This window comes from Gambusia affinis, linkage group LG02 (assembly GCF_019740435.1).
Source record: "Gambusia affinis linkage group LG02, SWU_Gaff_1.0, whole genome shotgun sequence".
NCBI lineage: Eukaryota > Metazoa > Chordata > Actinopteri > Cyprinodontiformes > Poeciliidae > Gambusia > Gambusia affinis.
Window position 1 is genome coordinate 32180530 of NC_057869.1, and position 19192 is coordinate 32199721.

The following is a 19192-nucleotide window of genomic DNA, read 5'->3' on the forward strand; positions in this document are numbered from 1 at the left end:
AGTTGCTACTGTTGCTTAAATAAGATTTCTGGAATATCTTCATAGAGTGAAAAACAAACATGTTGGAGAGAGTGATGTTTTTTTTTCTCAGGATGAGTCACAGCCATTGTAGAGTAGTTTTTGAAGCTAATCATTTAATCAGATTGTTAAGGAACATTAAAGTGGTAATAACTGAAGTTGTGCATTAACTGTACATTGTTCCTCTTTAATTCCAAACATAATAAGTTCAGTTTTGTTTCTGATCAACTGACAAAAGTTGTGGCCCATTTATCTGTTAAATTAAAAATAAATATGTAATTCCAGGTTAATGGTTATTCTACTCATCTCACATACACTTTTGCATATTATTCACTTTAACCCATTTTTGGAGCTGAAAACCAAACACGGTATATTAAGACAAATCCATAAGCTGTTAAATTCAACTAGGATGGATTTGTTCATATTTGTCCTAGGAGTTATAAAATAAATCGGACGCTTTTTAACCAACAGATCAGAAGACACAAAAAGCATTTTTCATTAATCTTATTTTTACAGTCCATGAAGTAATCAAATAATTTTAGCTCACATTACTTGGTTGCTTTCAAGCTTTGTTTTTTTAATCTGCATTTTGTTCCATTTATGAAAAGGACAAAAACACCTGGTTAGCACATGCTGGTTTCTGTCATATGTAAAAGCTGCATGTGTTTAAACGGAATAACTGATCGGTTAAGTAACTATCATTTTTTTTTATGTCAATGCCAGTCACTCCTATCAGGAAGTTAATTAAACCAGAGCCAATGGCATCTCATCTTATATTATTATCTTCTATATTATCTTCATCTTATAGATACTATTAAAATACAAACTTCTATAAATAAATAAGTAAATAAGTAAATAAATAAATAAATAAATAAAACCTTTAGCTAGAATGCTCACTTCTAGTAGGCTATTTTTGAGAGGAGTGTTTTCTAGAAAGTTCCTGGTGGTTGGTGCTGTTGTTATGGCTGTTATTAAAAACAATCAAGCCGTCGTTCATGTAGATGAGAAAGTCGTGCTGCGATGGAACGGGGTGCCCTAGCAACCAGATACAGGCTGCTGGCCATGTTGCCCCTCCTCACAGATTCACGAGCGTAAAAACGGGACTTGAACCGGAAACCAAACTTCTTTCTTGAAACTTTTTTTCTCCGAGGCAAAAGAGGAAAACGAAGCGACCATTGGTGTCATAGACTGCACAGTTCCCTCTTTTCAGCATTTACGACTACTGCTGGAAATGTGTCAGCTGCTCACCAGCAGGCAACCTTTTCACAGCGTTTCTGAAGAGGACACTGAGAGCGACGTCGTGTGATTTTTGGGCTAGTCTACAGCCACATAACGGACCCTGCTGCTTTATCATGGAAGATGTGAGTACTCGCCTCCTCTGCCATGTATTGTTTTCGCTGCTTTTGCGTGTAATCATCCGGACTGAGACTTTGACGTACTTTGGAGAGATTTGAACGAATTTGTGTTGGGATGATAGACACCTCAAAAGTTAAATGCACGCATACACACGCACATGCACGCACACCCACACACATCAGGGCGCGACCAACTTATAGCTGTAAAGTTGGGGCCCAGAGAAGTGAATTCTAATAGGTACCATATATCCCAGTGTTGTTTGCAGTTGGCTGTTTCCTTTATTTAAACAGACTCACTTTGTGCCACAGAGGGAGCTGCCCACCTGTCAACCTGTTGCATCAGTTCGCTGGTAAACGTCCAGACAGGCAGCAGGATCGGAGGATTGTCCTTTTAAAAAGGGAGCATTTTTACTGTGTCGCCGTGTGAGAATGGGAAAACTGAACACCTGGATCAGAAACTACAATCTTTTTTAACTCAGAGGACTGTAGCACTTTCGGCTTGAGTTAAACTCCGAGCGAGTTGGCATGCAAACTGCCATTTTCAAAGCCCAAATATTTATTTCATCAGGTGAACTTTGGGGAAGTTCTGTTCCTGCACAAGATGGGGAAACTCGGTTAAAGTTGGTGCCAAATACTTCCTAGACTACCTTTCATCAGACACCGTGATGATAAGCACATATAGCCGGAAGAGTTGGACAAGTTTTTAAATTATGTTCCGTGTTTTATTAAAACTGAGATTTAAAGTGTTTTTGGACGATATCTGCAGAAGAGCAGATAACTTATGGGTTTGTTCTGTTGAATAGAAACTGATGAGCTGCAGGCCACACAGTAACATGACATTTTGAGGAAGCAATTTATTAAAAACGGGAAGTCGCGCAGAGACGTACTAGATTCATTTAGCATACGCAGGGGGCTGATTTCATCCACTTTCATGTGCAGAACCACACCCTGAGATGAAAAGTACAGACAGAAATCAACTCCAATAGCATGGAGCTCCCACATTCAAACCCAGGCACATTTTTTATTGAGCAACTATCTCTGTAATTCACACTGCTGTGCTAACAAGGACTGAATGGTGACAGTAGCATTTTATCTTGTAGCTTAAAAGCCATTTAACAGAAATAAAAAATACCAGGAAGAAAACTGGGAAAACTAGCCCCACCCTAATGTGACACCAGCATTTTGTTCTGATGAACTGATCAAATGATCAGTAGTAGACCTCTATAAGAGGAGATGTTCTATTTAGAGCAGGTGTGTCCAAAGTGTGCTTAAGGGGTTATTTGTGGTCCTCAGAATGACAGTTCTATTGAGAACAATTCAAGAATAGCTAAGATTTGGTGCTCTACAGCGAGGTGACAGACATACCTTTATTTTTAATTGGGGTGAAATTTTAAATAAGGCCCGGTATTTTGAAACCAAAATACTTGTAATTAAGACGTTCCTAAAATAAAAACAAAAGCTATTCATCTATTAACCCTAGCTTTTACTTTCAGTTTAATATATTAAATAAAACCACAAACATTCAGTTACTTGGGCTCAAGCAACTAATAAACTTGGCAAAAATAAAGCAAGTTTATTTCCCTGAGAAAAAACAGGTAAATAAAGAAAATAAATGTTTGTCTTTTTCTAAAACTTTCTGATTCTGTAAATCTTAAGACTTGACATATATTCTTAAATATTGCTTATTTAGCTTATTGTTGAGCAGGTAAGAAAATAAAAAAATATTAGAGTAAAATTGGTTTTGTCCTTTAATACATAAAAAATGCAAAAAAAAAAAGCCCTTTTGCTTCACAGCTTTGGTCTCTGTGGTAAAACGTTTGAACAGCTTGAGCACAGAGGAGTAGACACAACATTTTGAAAGGCTGCCCTTCATTCTGAGAAAAACTATAAAGCCATTTCCAAACATTTTTGAGTTTTATATTCTAATATCAGGAAGATTACTTACAAGTTGGAAACATTCAAGACAGCTACAAATCTTCCCAGGAGCAGCTGTTCTAGAAAAGTTAAAGAAATGATTTTAAAAAAACCTTGAGGTTCCCTCTGAGAGGTTCCCACAGCCAGAGGGAACCTGAGAGTTAATTACATTACATAATTAACATTACATGTATCTTGAACTTAACAAAGTTCAAGATAGGATCAGAAAAAGCCTGAACCCATATTTCTGGTCCGGTCTCTTTAAAAAGAACATGACAGCAGCACTGAGACACATGGCATGCTGAACACAATAACTGTTGGACAGACGGTACCAGAGTAGGCAGACAATGCACATCAGTAAAAACACTGTGTGAAGCATAGAGGTGGAGGGCTGATTATCTGGGCCTGTTTGTGCAGAAACAGAACCTAACAGCTGAAATTCAGCCCAAACTGGGTTGACAGCTGGATAATAATCAAAAATCCACAACGCATTCCAAACAGAATGAAACTAAAATTAGCAATTCAAAGTCCAAACCTTCGCTTGATTTGATATTTGACTACTCACAATGAGCCTGAATTGAAACTGTGTGAAAAGGAACTAGTGACAGGTATGTTGGTTCTGAAGAAGAGGAACATTGAGTTGGAAGTGTGTTTTACCCAGAAGTTCTCACACATTTATTAATATATCTTGGCTTCTCACTTTGAGATTGTTACGGTTTGAATGTTGGACTATTCATTCAGTGCATGTCTCCATAACAGTTAATTGATCTTTGGAATGTGGCAAGTTCTAAGTGATCACTGTGGTGATTCTCTTTCCCCCAACTCTACTTTATCTTTTCCCACCAAAGGCGATGCGACCCTTCCAGGCTGCTCTTTGTCTCGTCTCTGCAGCGCGCTGACCTGCAGTGCATGGTGTGACGTGTCTGCCTCACTCGTTAGAAAAGAGCCAACAGACTGCCACTCTATGTGTTGGCCAGAAAACAATTAACCCTCTCTTGGGATCAGCCTCTACCGCACAATGGAAGTGTGTGTGCAAGAGGTCTGACTGAGACTCTGCTTCCAGTTTCTGGGAAAAACAAGAGGATGAGCAACATGAAAGATCTGTGTCAGAGTCTCTGATTCTAGTCCTGGGTTGAATGGTGCAGACGAGGAATGCTTTAGTTCCCGTAATGTTTAGTTAATGGAGAGTTAAACTGGTGTATGAATACACTAGTTAATTAGTGATACAAATGTCCCTTGATAATTTCTGAACAGTGATCAGCAGCTCAAATGCTGAAAACGCAGATCTCCTGGTAAAGATTTGTTAGAAAGTACAAAATACTAAAAGAAATAGGTTTTGGATTGCTGTCGAATAATCAGACACTGAAAAACGTGTCATCTAAACCTTTAATTACAATGCTCTCATCCAGTGGGGGAAAATACATTATGAAAAACACCTTTAAATAAAATCACCAGTGAGACAGTTAATGCTAGTCCTGCACATAATACCTTTTCCAACCTCCAAAAGTTGAAGCACACAGAGACAAGATCTTTTTAAGAAGTGTTTCTTAGATGTGTTTTTACGGAGCATTGGTGAAACCAACATGTTGCTTTCTGCCCCAGTGCTTACTTATCTATAAATATTTGGCCAAGTCAACAAAAATATTTATTATTAAACTCTGACAATGGAAAGTTCTGTTTTTATTTATTTGTGCTTATATTATTGTTTGTAAAAGCAATATGTTGTAATAGTTGATTTAGAACCAAAAGGAGCCTCACAATATTTTATAACACATTTTGCTAAGTCACTCATTAAAAATAAATACTTGCGTTTTGACTGAATAATACTGACCACTTGCATGTTAATGTTTAAATCTGGAAATTTTGCGTGTGTACACAACAATGGAGGGCAAAAGACTGTGCTTTTACATGCCATCCATAGCCGCTCTGCTGTGGTGGAACAATTCAGTTAACTAAATAAAACCTGGAGATGTAGCTATTATTAATTCAGGCAGTGCGTCACATCAAAAGGTTCTTCACCAGAAGTTCGTCAACATTTCAACTGTTGAAGAATTATCCAAAATCATTCGTATTCTTCTTTTTTCTTGCTTTCTGTGTTGGCTACGTTACACGCCGTCTTGTTGCTATAGCAACTAAACACCACAAAACACACAAACATTTCCCACACAAAGAATGGACCATTCAGTCCATTGCAGTAATATGTTTTTAGACTTAATGTTTATTTTGTGATTATTAATAAGTGATTGGTGCTATTAGCTAATTAACACAGCGGTAGTGGATTAGCTAATTTAAACATCTGCTCTACTGATGATCTGTCAGAGTTGATATGTGTGTTTTTTTTATTTTTTAACTGTACCAAAACACACCGAATTCCACATCACATCTACATGTTACAGTTGTCAAAGTCAAAGGACTGGCCCACTGTCTCCCTCGCTAATTGCTTTCTTAAAAGAAAAAGTTTTTTCTGACCTAGTTATCTAGTTGTCTTTAATTATTAGCACTGAGTCTCATTCTCTTTTATATATTATGCATATTGACAACTTAACAGCTAAAACCAACTAATCATTGTCAGCTATCAACTTTTGCCCTCCAGCAGTGTGATGGTGGCGGGATCTTGCATGTGTGATGTCATGTTGAAAGGAGTTTATAAAACATTTTCTAGATTTTGAATGGCATTGCTCATATGGGCAGCATGTTAGTCTTTGTTACCGTTCACTTGGATTTGTTCTTCTTCAAGACTTTAGTTCATAGGTTTTGGCTGAGGAGTTGTTGTTAGGACACTTATTCCTTCTGGGTCCTGTACAGCTGGAAGGATTTTTGCTTTTCCGTTTTTTTTATTCTTGGTGAATTTTATGATGCATAACCATGGCAACAGAGCATGTTTTTTTTTCAACTGGAGAAGCTTATTAGCCTTTCACAATCTTAAATCTTTCCTGAACGCTAATCCCAAATCTCAGAGGAACTGAAAAGGAGGCTTCATGGAAGCAGAGCAGGACTCTTCCATCCAGAGCTGTCAACAACTGATGATGTCATCCAGGAGATGTTACTGTGGAATATATTGCCTCTGTTGGCAGGGAACCTAGCTGCTTGCATGACATGAAGGTCACTAGACTGTCATACTGCAACAGTCTTCAATTAGACGCTCTTCATATTCGTTGGAAGGCTGACTGCTACTGGAGATCCAAGTATTTTTGTTGAAATTTTTGAGTAAATATCTGAAATAAGACTGAAATAACTTACAAGTAATGTTCCAGCAAGACCGTTACTTCTAAAAGTTCCTTGCTGTTGACTAAAAACAACTCTTGCTGGTTTAAGTCAACAATTCCTTAAAATTTCTAAAAGGAAATTGTTCTAGTTCCACTGGCAGATTAATACAGTTATAACATAGGAACATATTTTAAGTAAAAATGTGGAATCTGCTAGCAGAACTACAACTCTTTTTTTTTTCTTTTTGCAGAAAAGTTACTTGTAAGTAAATTTTTCTTATTTTACGTGCACTATGATATTTGCACCAGATTCTAGACCAAAAGTATTTGGTGTGTTTTTGTGCTTTTTTCAGTGCAGTCTCAGCTGAAAACCTAGTGCTCTGAGGACAGAACCGAACCCAGAACCTCTCTGAAGAACCTCAGGGATTATTAAGACAATGTTTTGGAATATGATTGAATTTGATCCAGTCAGCTTCTGGTGGTTCTCTTTCTGCTACAGTAACTGAAGCCAGTGGTTATGATGTCATCCACTGGTTTTCATGTTCCTGATGAACTCAGCATTGTGCTGACCTTTGACACCTCTGTTCTCTTTCCTGTTTGTCTGTCATGAAGTTTGAGTCTGAAAAGAAGCTCAGTGGAGGGTTTCTGTGAGCTTGTTGTTGCTTTGTTGGATTCCTGCATTGATAACCTCAAGGTCGTTTGACAGTCACTTCACCAACCTTCCCACACCCCTTCACCACCGCTAAACCACCTTGGATGAGTTACAGAATATCTGATGTGCTCACGAAGACTCGGCCGTGCATGCTGTCTCCCACCGCCTGGTGCTTCCATGTACCTTCAAAATGGTTATGGCATCAGAAAAACAGCTAAATATGGTTAAAAAGTTACCTATGTTGTCAGACTTACTCTGACTGGCATAGGAGAGTAAAAGACCCAAAGATTATACTCAAGTAAGAGTGGCACTACTTCAGCATATTTTTACTTTAAGTAATTACTGATGTAAGAGTAAAAAAAAACATATTTGGCAAATAGTCAACTCAAGTACTGAGTAAATGATCAACACATCATTTATTTAATGTTTAAAAAAATACATCCTCAGATAGAGCAAAATTATGTGGGAAATTTGGTGTTTTAAAGACAGAAATACAAATAATTAATTTAAATAATTACAAAATAATAAAATTATGCAAAAGAAATATTTTTCCAAATCCATTTCTTTAAAAAAAAAGAAAGAAGAAAAACTAACAAAACCTGCAGGTGTGTATCTGTCAGGTGAACCTTTGGTTAGAACAAGCTTGTTTTTTATTCAGTGAAGTTACTCACAGTTGGATAATTTTACTCAAGTAAAAGTAGCGACACTTCATAATAATTTAACTTAAGTAGAAATGATAAGTACATCATAGTAACAATACTCCTAAAAGTTAATTTTTCCCCAAAACTTACTCACAAAAGTGTAACTGAGTAAATATAATGTAAATGTAATTATTTAATTTGCAACTGTTGACTGGACATGCTACTGTTTGTCATTTAGACAGTTTGTGCTGGTTCCCATTAGCTGACTGAAAGGGTCTCTATCTGTCACCAACACAACCAGGCCATCATCTAGCCTCATTCATCCCATCATTACATTCACTTCACATCTCAGTCAGGTGACTAAAGAACTGCAGCCTTTACCGGGATGTTTGGAGGGAGGATCAGGGCCCACAGTGCACCGTTGCGCTTCGTAAATGTTTCTTCACTGATGTTGCACTGTTCCGAAAATAGATTTCCTTCCTGACTAGTTGATCTATGACAAACCACAACACCAACCATCTGATGAGGTTAGTGCTTTTGCTTTGAATATTTAACCACGTCACACAATTTTACTGGTCAGGAAGAGGCTGAGGCCATATCTCACACACACGCCCCCACACACACACACGCACACAGTTTCATTGCGAATGAAAGGGAAATTTTTTATGATGCATTCTATTTTTTAGATTGTGTGTGGGTCGAGCATCATTTCTGGTGACCTCAGTGTCTTTTCTCTGATTGGGAGCCATGTTATTTCTCTCTGGATTGTTTAGTTTTTATTGCTGAACATTTGGCTACATTGATACACAATACACATCACTGACACAAAGCAGGAAGTTGAGCTGAAAGATGAACAGTAACATCTCTACAAAACAGGAAGTCAATATAAAAGATTAAGTTTAGCATATTTCCACTTTATACATTTTCTATTGTCTTTCTACTAAAATATGCAGTCACTGGAACAGTGCTGTAACATATAGGTCTAGTGTTTAAATCCTACCTGACTCTCTCAGGGTTTGCATGTTTTTTTTGTTCATGCATGGGTTCTGTTACTGTCATTTTGGGTTAATTGGTCAGATTTCTGCCGTTTATTTCTATGTTGAGCTGTAATAGGCTGGTCCAGGTGGTACCCTCCCTCTGTTCCTGCTGGAGGTCCAATCTATGTCATGATGGACACCGAGTGGCAAGTGTAATACATCCACCAGCTTTGTATTATTCTGCAGATCCTCATCTACAAACAGACATCCAAGAAGTGATTGGTCAATGGTTTAAGACATTCTGTGTCCACTTATTGAAATAAAACAACACCAGATGTGTGAACTTGATAATAACAGAAAATGGGTTGAAAACCAACACATTTTTAAGTGTAGGGTTAGTTTATAGAAAATTATGAATGGATAGACACTCTATTTCTGGTTATTTGCCATTAACTGCAATCTCATTTTGCCATGTTTTTGTGTATCTAAAATAGTAGATTGTTGTAAAATCTGGTTCTTGATGTAACCTACATACCCATAAATTTAAAACGCTTTGTTGACATTATTTATTTTCAGTTTTTACTGCATCTGAAGCTTTTGTCTGGCAGAAATTGTCAAAACTTCTGGATGACCAGCAGCTTGTGTTCCACATGATGTTAATATTTTACCAGTATTACTGGTGAGGCTTCTCAACACTTCAAGGCATTCTGGAGGAGAGTCTGCTGCAGTGAGCTGGGCAGGTCAGCAGAGGATCAATGCGCTCCAGATGTTCGCTGACCTAAACCTTCATTAGAAACACGTCTTCTGCTGAACCCTAGAACGGATTACACCAGTTGGATTTGCTTCACAGTTTCACTGCACAACTGCTTCAGCGCTCATTTTATTGCTCACCACAACACCACAGGAAAAACAGAAAAATATCTGTGGCTGGCTGTATATCTAGAGGTTGGTTAATGCTTGAGCGCAGAATGGACTTCCTGTGTTCGACCAGAAATGTGATGTGTGATATCACTCTGAAGAGTTTTGGTAATCAATCAGAGTTTGACTAATGGTTGCTGTTCTGCACCACTGTGTTTGCTATGTTGACTCAGTACGATGCATTGTCAGCATGCCCAGGACTGATGCAGTGTCCTTCCTTACTGACCGGAGGCTCTTCTGGATCCTCCAGCTCTGATTTTGGGATGCCTCTCCTCCCTGCTTGGTGTCTCTCTCTGCAGCGGCTTCACTGCTGTTCACCACGCTGAGGAACACTCACACTTACAGTAAAAGTGGAAAATTATAAGACGACCTATCACCTAATGCCAAAAAGATATATACCCTTTGGAAGCTCCTAAAGGAGAAGCAAAGTCTGAAGATTCGCAGACATCTGCACCTACTGGTGGTGTAGTCATCAAAGAGAAGGAGTGTGTGACTAGAATAGGAATTACAGATATAAAATAACTGCACTAAATTAAATTGAATTAGAAATGCAGAAAATCTTTATCTACCTGTTATATGACCCAATGCTCTGGTCAGAGAGCTCTTTGCTTCCTCATACTTCCAGCATTGAGGGTCGCTGTTGGTCAGCCAGCTCAGAGGCTCAGTTCACCAGTCTACATTCTGTCTGTTCTGTTTCTCCTTTGTGCTTCAGCATGAAAGTCCCAGGATCAGGGTGAGTCCTAAACTGTTTAAATATGGTTCCCAGAACCTTTCAAAATTTCAAGCCCATCTCATAACTCACTGTAATATCTAATCTACACCATAGCTCATTTGACCGGAAGACTTAGATAGTGGTGTAAACATAGATGGAGATATAAAGCTAAAGCTACAGTGGAGTTGTTTTCAAACTCTACTGAAGTGTATTTCACACATCAGATGGCAACAAAACATACTACAAACAATCTGTACAGTGAAACACTTTTGGTGACTTCACTGCAATTCCAGTAAAAAATCACCATAATTCCAGTAAAATTCCACTGGAATTACAGTGAACTTTTACTAGAGCCAAAGGAAAATTTCACTGCAATTCCAGTGAAAAGTCACTGGAATTTCACTGCAATTCCAGTAAAAGTTCACTGGAATTTCACTGCAATTCCAGTAAAAGTTCACTGGAATTTCACCGGAATCTGCAGTGAACTTTTACTGGAGTAGAATAGTAGAAGTTCAGTGGAATCGACAGTGAAATTCCACTGGAATTGCAGTGGAATTTTACTGGAATTGCTGTGAATTTTTACCGTGGCTCCATTAAAAGTTCGCAACAGCTTCAGTGCGAACTGCAGATTCCAGTGAAATTCCAGTGAATTTACGATGAATTCACTGGAAGGTGAATGATTTAAAACATAAATGCACTGTGCATTTATCTATTTATCATTTCAAAAAGACACTGTTCATTACAGTGTTCATATATTATATATGTTCATATAAATCACGTCACATGTCCAGATCTGAAGTCATTTACTCCATAACTTTGTTGTTTGCATCTGCAGTCATAATTGACATAAACAGTCTTAAACAGTTTTGCTAATACATTTTTGGCATTAATCTGAGTTTAACTGTAACTCAATGTCCCAGGTGTATCAACAATGGTTTTAAATAATAGTTTCCATTTTCCAACATGCAGATCCTTCAGGATGGGTCCAGGAAATCCAAGAGGTTCTTGCTTAAGATCTGGAGCAAACTAAAAATGCAGTTGTAAGAGGTTGATTTAATCGTGAAATATTCAGCTCTTTAGTCACAGTGTGGAATAGAGTGTGATCTGCCTCTATGTTTAGCTGCATTTGCACTCTGCTAGTCATCTGACGTGTAAGTGTGACTTCCTTCCTCTGTATCATTGCAGGGTACAAAGGAGGACACTGCCCAGCAAAATAAGCCTAAGTTCCTGAGTAAGGCTGGTTGGGTGAAGAAGGCCCATGGCCGCCTGCTGACGAGCTACAAGGACCGCTACCTCCATGTGGAGAAGACCGAGGTTGTGGTGTATGAAAATGAGGTACAATACAGCAGTGGCCTGCTTCAATGTTGTCACATGACCCCGAAGATTTTATTATGCTTTGAGTGACCCTGCTCCAGATTGGGCCATACAGAACTTTACTGTGTGTTCCAGGATCTGCAGAATTGCCTGGAGCGGCTGGACTTGGAAAACTATGAAACATGTCATGAATTGAAGAGTCCCTTCAAGAAGAAGCAGAGACTGGTTCTGATACGGTCTCCAAAGTCTGGAAACAAGGTGAGCTAAGACACACTTTAAAAGGATGTCAATGGAAGAAAGAACGATTCATTTACTTATTCAGAGCACCAGTTACCATGGTAATAAGTTCTTGCAGTGTGTAGCAAGTTGTGTAGGCCATTTTCATTGGGTGTGGCATATTTAAAGCATCCAGTTTGAATTCTGTTCCAAAAATGTAGGTGAGGAGATCTTGGTGGTGCCTCCATATTTACTTTTAAAGAAACTGATTCTATCAAGCAACTTGTCCTCAGACCAGACATATTAAGAACACATAGAATTGTTGTCAAATTTCTGCAACTGCTTCAGTGTTGCTTCAATGTTGTGTAGGCCTCTTCACCAATAGTTGATAACGATCTGCATTGGTTCACGGTATTTACTGTATCTAGAATGGTGACGAACTGAAGCATCATCAGTCAGCTGATTGTTGACTGTTGGAACAATAACAGTCAACTACCAGACAGAAACAACAATGACGTATTGAGATTTAAAATGGATGAGACAATTGTAATAACTGCAACAGTTTATAAATTATGACATTGTTCAACATTTTATTTAATTAAATTAAAGATGTAAAGTATTAATGTCTTAAAAAAGATATAAACAGAGAATATTTTCTATAAATCATCCATCCATCCATCCATTTTCTATACACGCTTTGTCCCTAATGGGGTCGGGAGGGTTGCTGGTGCCTATCCCCAGCTAAAGTTCCAGGTGAGAGGCGGGGTACAGCCTGGACAGGTCGCCAGTCTGTCGCAGTTCTATAAATCATTTAAGTTATAAATGATTTATAACTTAAAGATATAGTGTTACAATAAATTATTGAACATCTGAATCATTCAACATATTCAAATGTTCAATTATTACTGGCTGTATACAATATGACGCGTCATTTCTTCCAAGTCTAAGTCAGTTCTTTTGCCCCAAGGTAGAGTTTAGTCTTTAAAGAAAATACATTTATTCTCATCTAATCAACAACATCTAGGTCACCTCTAACTCTGTGTCTCTGTGTTTAAAAGTCATTTAATTATATTATTTTGAAAATTCACCAAATTTTATTATTTTGAAAATTCACCAAATTTTATTTTCACCCTATTGGAAATAGGCAAAATAAATCTAGAAAGATGTTCAAACCTATGAATGTTTCATTTTGAATTAATTAATTAATTTCCTTTTGTCTTTACGATAACCATTGTTCATCCCTGTTGTCAGATTGTTCTCTTCTTTATTGTATATTGCACTACATATGGTTTGGAGAGTATTTTCCTCCTCACTGACGTTTTAAGAAGTTTGAGAAAACGTTTAACAAATCAACATTTAATTGATCTATTAACTGTTTGTTAATGCAGGTTGAGAAGAGAGGAAGGGAAAGCACAGATAAAATGGAACAATCTGACATTACTGAATTATCTGTTGCCAAGCCAATCGCTGAGCTAAAGCTAGAAACACCGGCAGCCTGAGCTACACCTGGAGATACAGCTTCAATATCAAAACATAGCAAAACACAATGAAACAATAACCCATTTTATCCTAAACTAATATTCTCTGCCCAGACACAACGTCTTACAGTGAACCCTTGTGACAAATAGGAGCACATTGAGATCAGTAGCTTCTCATGAACTCTTCACATGGCATTTTCTTCAGGCAGTGGAAGGAAAAGTCTTTTGGGATTAGAGACAACCTGTCTTTTCTCAGAAAATATTTTCTGCCAAGATTCATCTGGTTTTACACAGCCAGTGTTTTTCCTTTGAAACTGCAGTGTTTTTACTCAGCCAGCAAGATCAAGATATTCTGGGTGTGTCCTCCCAGTGCAGCCGGTGGAGAGCTGCAGGCAAAGAGAAAGACATCACATATGACATCATCCTTCATGTGATTCCTCCTTCATGAAAAGGGGTTTATATACTGACCATTCTAGGATCCAGAGTTGGTTTGTTTTTATCAGTCTTGTTTGTTTTCTGTGTAGTTCAGTCCATATTTCATCCCATGGCTGGACCCCACAATCCAAACTTAGCTGAATATCTGATTGACACAATCAGAGTGTGTGTTGCTGCTAGTCTGACCCAATGGGCAGCTCCATATTGTCTGTTACCTCAAATAAATGTAAATTGTATCAACCTGAATTAGCTTATGATCAATAAAAAACAGTTGTTGTGGATAGAGGCTGCTGAAAATGCATTTTTCACAAATTAATGATGCCAGTATGTAGTTCCTAATGACTGCTAGGTTACCTGCTCGCCAGATGAAGACGCAAAATTGGCAAATATCAAACTTAATACAGCTGGTTGTCTCATTTGTGTTCTTGCTAGAATACTGAAAGTGAGTGAATGCAACCAAGGTTGCTGTTGTTTCTTCTGAATGATCAGGATGTGAAGAGCTACTTGGCTGCCTGTACCTTTCTCCAGGGTAACCCTTCTGTGCTGTGGGGCTGAATGGTGGCAGTAGAAACCCTCCTGGAAGCGTCCCAGCTGCAGCAGTGTGTTCCTTGCACCATGCTGCTATGCAGTTCCAATTCCCCTTCTAAGAAACAGTGGAATAGCTTTGGAATTAAATGTAAAGAGGTGCCTGCTTTATGCCACTGGCAGATCCATGATGTGAAGTTCCAGACTCAGACTGTAGAGGAGAAGGAGGCCTGGATCAAAGCACTCAGTGATTGCATCAGCCGAGCTAAAAACAAAGTCTTTGATGAGGTAAACAGAAATCTCTTGTGAGGGATGCTTATTTACTTCCATCTTTATCTTTTAGCTTCACCTCTTAACAATCTGTCACCATCTCCACTTATCCACAATCACAGGTGATGGATGCATATCCTTCTCAACTACTCCATAAAAACTATCTTCTTCATCTGTTGCCCAGTCATCTCTAACTTGCCTATCAAGCTGCTCCAACTGAGCGGTCGCTCACATCATTTCTAATCCTGTTCATTTTGTCACCAAAGCATCTCCACTTCTGCCTTCTTTCTGTTGGTTAGAAACAGAAAGAAGACTACACTCTCCTAATCATAACTACATAGAAAAATGTTCTTTTTTACAACATGTGATTTTATATATTGTGATATATAAAATCACATGTTGTACACCCATTTCCAATGGGTGTACAACAATAATAGAGAAAAGAAAAAAGAGAAATAGAAGAGTCCATTATGGTACTTAGATACTTTTAGTGTTGTTGATATGATAAATAAAAAAGGAAGATAATGTTAAAATTACTGATCAAATAATATAGCATTACTACTACTAAAGAAAAGCTAACATTGTTATTACTTCATTATTAGTTGATTTTTGTTTGTTTGTTTTTTGCTTTGTTATAGTAAAATGTTCTTGCACCAGTTCTTCGGCCACAAATCTTTTGTCTCCATCCACTCCACCCTAACTACCCGATATTCTTCCGCTCCGTTGACCCCTGCTGCTTAAATTCATCCACCATAAACTTGTTGCTTCACTATTCCACTTCTCTGTTGCTCTTATTCACATATCTTTTTATTTACCTTCTATTTGTCCTCAAAAATTTTGAATTTGGTATGTTTATCATAGGTGAAAGTTGATGAAAGCAGTAATTTAGAGCATATTACCCGAACAAGACCTCAAGGAAACCGCAACCGGCGCCCACCAACCAGGATCCACATGAAAGAGGTATGAATCTTGGACTCGCATTGTAAAGATTAACTCTTTCATCAAAGTGCAAAAAAAAGTTCTTGTTCTCCAGTATTTTCTAGAATCATAAGACATAAATAAAAGATTGTTTGGACCACATAGGTGTATTATTCTGTCTCTGCCAAAAGATTTGGTCCTGATTCTGCACATAGATATTTAACATACTGAGAATATACCAAAGACATAAATGCCATCCACCCATGCATTTTCTTACACCCTAATCCCAATAGGATGGGGAGGAGTGCTGGTACCTATCTTTAGCTGTCAATTGGTGAGAGGCAGGGACACCCTGGACAGGTTGCCAGTCTATTGCAGGGCAACACAGAGGCAGACAGGACAAACAACCATGGATGCACACACTCACACCTAAGGAGAATTTATACAGTCATGTTTTTGGACTGGGAGGAAGCCAGAGTACCTGGAGAGAACCCATGCATGCACAGGGAGAACATGCAAACTCCATGCAGAAAGAATAGGCCAGTAATTGAACCCAGGACCTCCTTGCTGTATGGCAACAGTACTACCAACTGCGCCACTGTGCAGCCCACTATATGTTTTGAATTCACAAGGACACTAAATCCATAAAAAAAATTTATCTCTGCTCCTGAATCCATTGAGGTATTCATTTGCCTGTCCATGTGATATTTTCTCCTGATATTTCACTCTTTATAGGAAATATTTATAGCACATAGTTTAGAATCTGCAGTGTTCTTAAAGCCTGTATTGTGTTTTGCTCTAGGTGGCAGAGGTGTCCTCCGATGGTCTCCTGCGTTTGGATCTTAATCTTGAGGATGCTGTGATGCCTAACGGGACAAATACTGCTCAAACAGACAGTACTGGAAGTCCTGAAACAGCTGTTGCAGAGAAACAATCAGTGTTGTGGACAAATGAGGAGAAGAAAGCCATCAAACCTCCCATGCCTCCCATCAAAGAGGCTAAATCCAGTGTTGTACCTGAGAATGAGTCTAATAAACAAGATGAAGAAGAAAAGGTTTGTTCATCTTTTCATGCAGAAATACTATATACTATGTATACATATAATACTACTACATACAATTGTCTCAAAGTAAATTTAATGAATATAATGGTCTATAAAGCCTATTTCATGTTTTTCAAGGTTGTGAAACCGCCAATGCCTCCATCAAAAGAATCTAAACCCAGTGTTACAGCTGGGGAGATAATTTTACAAGATGAAAATACAGATAATAAGAAAAGCACAAACCCACCACCAACACCTCCCAATAAGCCCAGCTCTGGTGGGTCATTGAACAACCCTGTAGAAGTGTTACCAACATCACCAAACCACCACCCCCCAACACCACCGTCCAAGGACATGAAGCCTTCGCAAATGATTATGGAGCCCAAACACCAGACACAAGATACAGCTACTGATCAAAGTGAGGACGAAACAGCAATGATCAATGATGAGCTAGACCAGTCTGAGGAAACTGTCCAAAATGGTGAACCCAAAATGACCTCTAACAAACCCAAAGTTTTGGCAGAAGACCTGTCAACTGTCACTCAGCCTAAGGGATCACACTCCACTGCTTCTGATACCTCAGCACGTTCTCTTCAAGAAGAGGAGGCTTCACTGCAGAGAGTCCCCTCAGTAGTTGTCTGCACAGATGACCCACTCACTGAATCCCTCAACCTGAGTCCACTTCTCCACCACCTGCCAGGAGAAAAGAAAAAGAAGGCAGAGGAGAAATCTGTAGACAGTGGTCAGCACTCTGATGATGAGAGTGAAGGCTCGGTAAGTGAAGATACGCTGGCAGCTTCCACAGCTGCTCTCCATGGAAGCCATGCTGGCCTGGATGTGTTGGAAGGCACTGAAGATGAAAGAGAAATCTCTGTTAACTTAAGGCCTTCAGCCAGTCTTCAGGTTAAACCAGATGACACTACCTGTCGGCGCTCAGAGCCTTTCCAGAAACCTCTCAAATCATCAATCAAGGCCAAGTCTGCATCAATCGGAGATCTATTGTCCGACTCCCTGGGCTCCGGTCAGCTGAAAACCAGCTGCAAAGCTGAAAATGAAGGGAGCATATTACCCTTTCAAAGTTCTGTAACAAAGCTTGAGACCGAAGTGGCTCTGGAGATGAAAAATACGAGTGAGCTCCTCAGTCAGGCTCAGGAGAGAAGTTACGCTGAGGTAATGCCAGAGGATCTGCTTGCTAAAGCTCTGGAGAAGCTCCAGAGGGCTGACTGCGTCCTCAGAGAGGTCAAGAAATTGAAACTTACAAAGAAGAGGATGAGCTGGTAAATAAGTAACAATCAACTAGGAATTAACTGGTTGGACAGTTATTCTCTGGTCAAAGCATGTAAACCCAAACGCACCCAAAGCATTTAAAAAGGATTAAGTTGGTTTGGGAGCATAAAACTGGTCTTTCTATGGAACTGAGGTTGACCTGTTTATTTTGCTGCCAAATATTGGTTGACAGTCTTCTGAAGTTGGGTTAAACTCATTCAGTCTACTTAGATATGAAATAAATATGCCCTTATGGAAAAAACAAGTTAAAGATGGTTTTTACTGGATGTGTTAGTATTTTACCGAATGCAGTTTGGTAAACTAGCATAGGTCAGGTTGGAGGAAGTAGTCCTTTAGTGGGCAAATCTATCTCACTTTTAACAGACAGAGCATCACATGCAGCTTCTTATAATCAACACAGTACAATTCTTTGCACATTTACTGCTTCAGTTTGTTTTGTTAAATCATAACCTGAAAGGAAAGAAGATTTCTTTTAACAGCAAATTAAGAAAAATGTTATGATTTCCTCTGGGAACCTTAGCTTTTCTTTCAGATACATACACAATTTTTTGAGGGAGTGTATGATGTATATACTTGGTCATTTTTCTGCAGCATATGTTTTACTGTTTGATAGTGGAATTAAATGCACCTATATAGCTCAGGAGTGTTCAGACTAACTACATGATTAATGCCAATAAAGATGTTTCTGCTTCACATAAAGGGATCAGTTTTTAACAGTAATATATATTTTTGTACTGGTATTGTACTTTGCACAGAGCAAAGCTCACTTTAACCCATTTTACAGTTTAGTCCTTCATAAAAATTTTGATTTGTGAACAATTTCTTCCATCATAATCTAAACAGATTATGAAGTACTTTTTTTTTAACCAGAGAACAATTTTAAATATGTCTCAACATATGTATGTAAGAATATTTTCTAATAATGGTTTTGTACACTGATTAAAAAAACTTGATAATGCTGAAATAAACAAGGAGAAGCATTTTTCCTTATGTCTTGTTCTTTAATAAAGCTGCACTGTAGTTTTCTGTGTGAAATTCAGTCAGTTGAATTTCAGTCTTTAGTTACTGTTTCCCATGCACAAAAATAAAATAGATTTCTGCTTAAAGTGAGTGAAGATGCTCAGGTTGTAGCATCACAAACCATTAACTTGACTCCTAAATATTTGCTCTTATTGTCATGTCCTGTAAGACATACCTGTGCTCTGCTTTTAGAACTACAAACTTTCTATCCTCTGTTCCAAATGTGACAACTTGCTGTTTGTGTTTTTCCATTTGGAATTAGGATGTGAAGAGTCAGTGGACCAGCGTGGTCAA

The 19192-nt window shown here is 38.4% G+C and overlaps 1 protein-coding gene across 1 annotated transcript; it reads left to right on the plus strand.

The window, feature by feature from the left end:
* The first annotated feature begins 1050 nt into the window (after positions 1 to 1050).
* plekho2 (pleckstrin homology domain containing, family O member 2) lies at positions 1051 to 18876 on the plus strand. Its single transcript, XM_044139553.1, has 7 exons — positions 1051 to 1379; positions 11579 to 11728; positions 11843 to 11965; positions 14545 to 14649; positions 15493 to 15591; positions 16352 to 16603; positions 16730 to 18876. The coding sequence occupies exons 1-7, from the start codon at positions 1371 to 1373 to the stop codon at positions 17870 to 17872; spliced, it is 1881 nt and encodes a 626-aa protein (XP_043995488.1). The 5' UTR covers positions 1051 to 1370; the 3' UTR covers positions 17873 to 18876.
* The last annotated feature ends 316 nt before the right edge of the window (positions 18877 to 19192 follow it).